Source organism: Gobio gobio, assembly GCF_949357685.1.
Source record: "Gobio gobio genome assembly, chromosome: 2".
NCBI classification, from domain to species: Eukaryota; Metazoa; Chordata; class Actinopteri; order Cypriniformes; family Gobionidae; genus Gobio; species Gobio gobio.
Window position 1 is genome coordinate 844201 of NC_137098.1, and position 526 is coordinate 844726.

A 526-nucleotide genomic window follows, 5' to 3' on the forward strand; every position below is an offset into this window, starting at 1 on the left:
CACAGAGGGCGTGGCCAAGCGCTACGGCGGCTTCATGAAGAGGGGCGGGGTTTCTGAGCTGAGGAATCGGGCAAGGGCGCAGCAGAAGCGGTATGGAGGATTCATGAGGCGGGTGGGGCCACCGCAGGGGTGGGGGGGCGGGAAACGCTCCCGAGTGGAGGAGGAGGAGGAAAACTCATCCGGGATAGAAAAGAGGTATGGGGGATTCATGGGGTTTTAAGTGCCCTAGTCCACTCCCTCTCCAGGAAACATGCTTGTGTGGTCATAATGTTCTGATTGTGTTAATGTGATGTGATGTAAATATGAATTCAGCTTTAATGTAAGACAGTCCTTTTCAGTCGAGTCCGCATGGGACGTTCATTCGAGGAAAACATGACGGACTGAATCGTGTGTTTGCTTGAATAAACTGCTGGAAACTGCACCAGAGTGTGTGTGTGTGTGTGTGTGTGTGTGTCTTCAGTTCTCCGAGCCTTTGGTTCAGTCAAAGCGAGCTGTGTTATCCTGAGATGATGATGAGGATGAAGAA

General features: G+C 51.7%; 1 protein-coding gene across 1 annotated transcript in view; it reads left to right on the forward strand.

Moving 5' to 3' along the window:
• The window catches only part of penkb (proenkephalin b), a gene marked incomplete at both ends in the record, with an annotated part of 6874 nt that extends 6654 nt beyond the window's left edge, over positions 1 to 220 (forward strand). Inside the window, one exon of the mRNA XM_079838526.1 lies at positions 1 to 220. This exon is cut by the window's left edge and continues 287 nt beyond it. Within this exon, the coding sequence (XP_079694652.1) occupies positions 1 to 220 (220 nt within the window).
• Between the last annotated feature and the right edge of the window lie 306 nt (positions 221 to 526).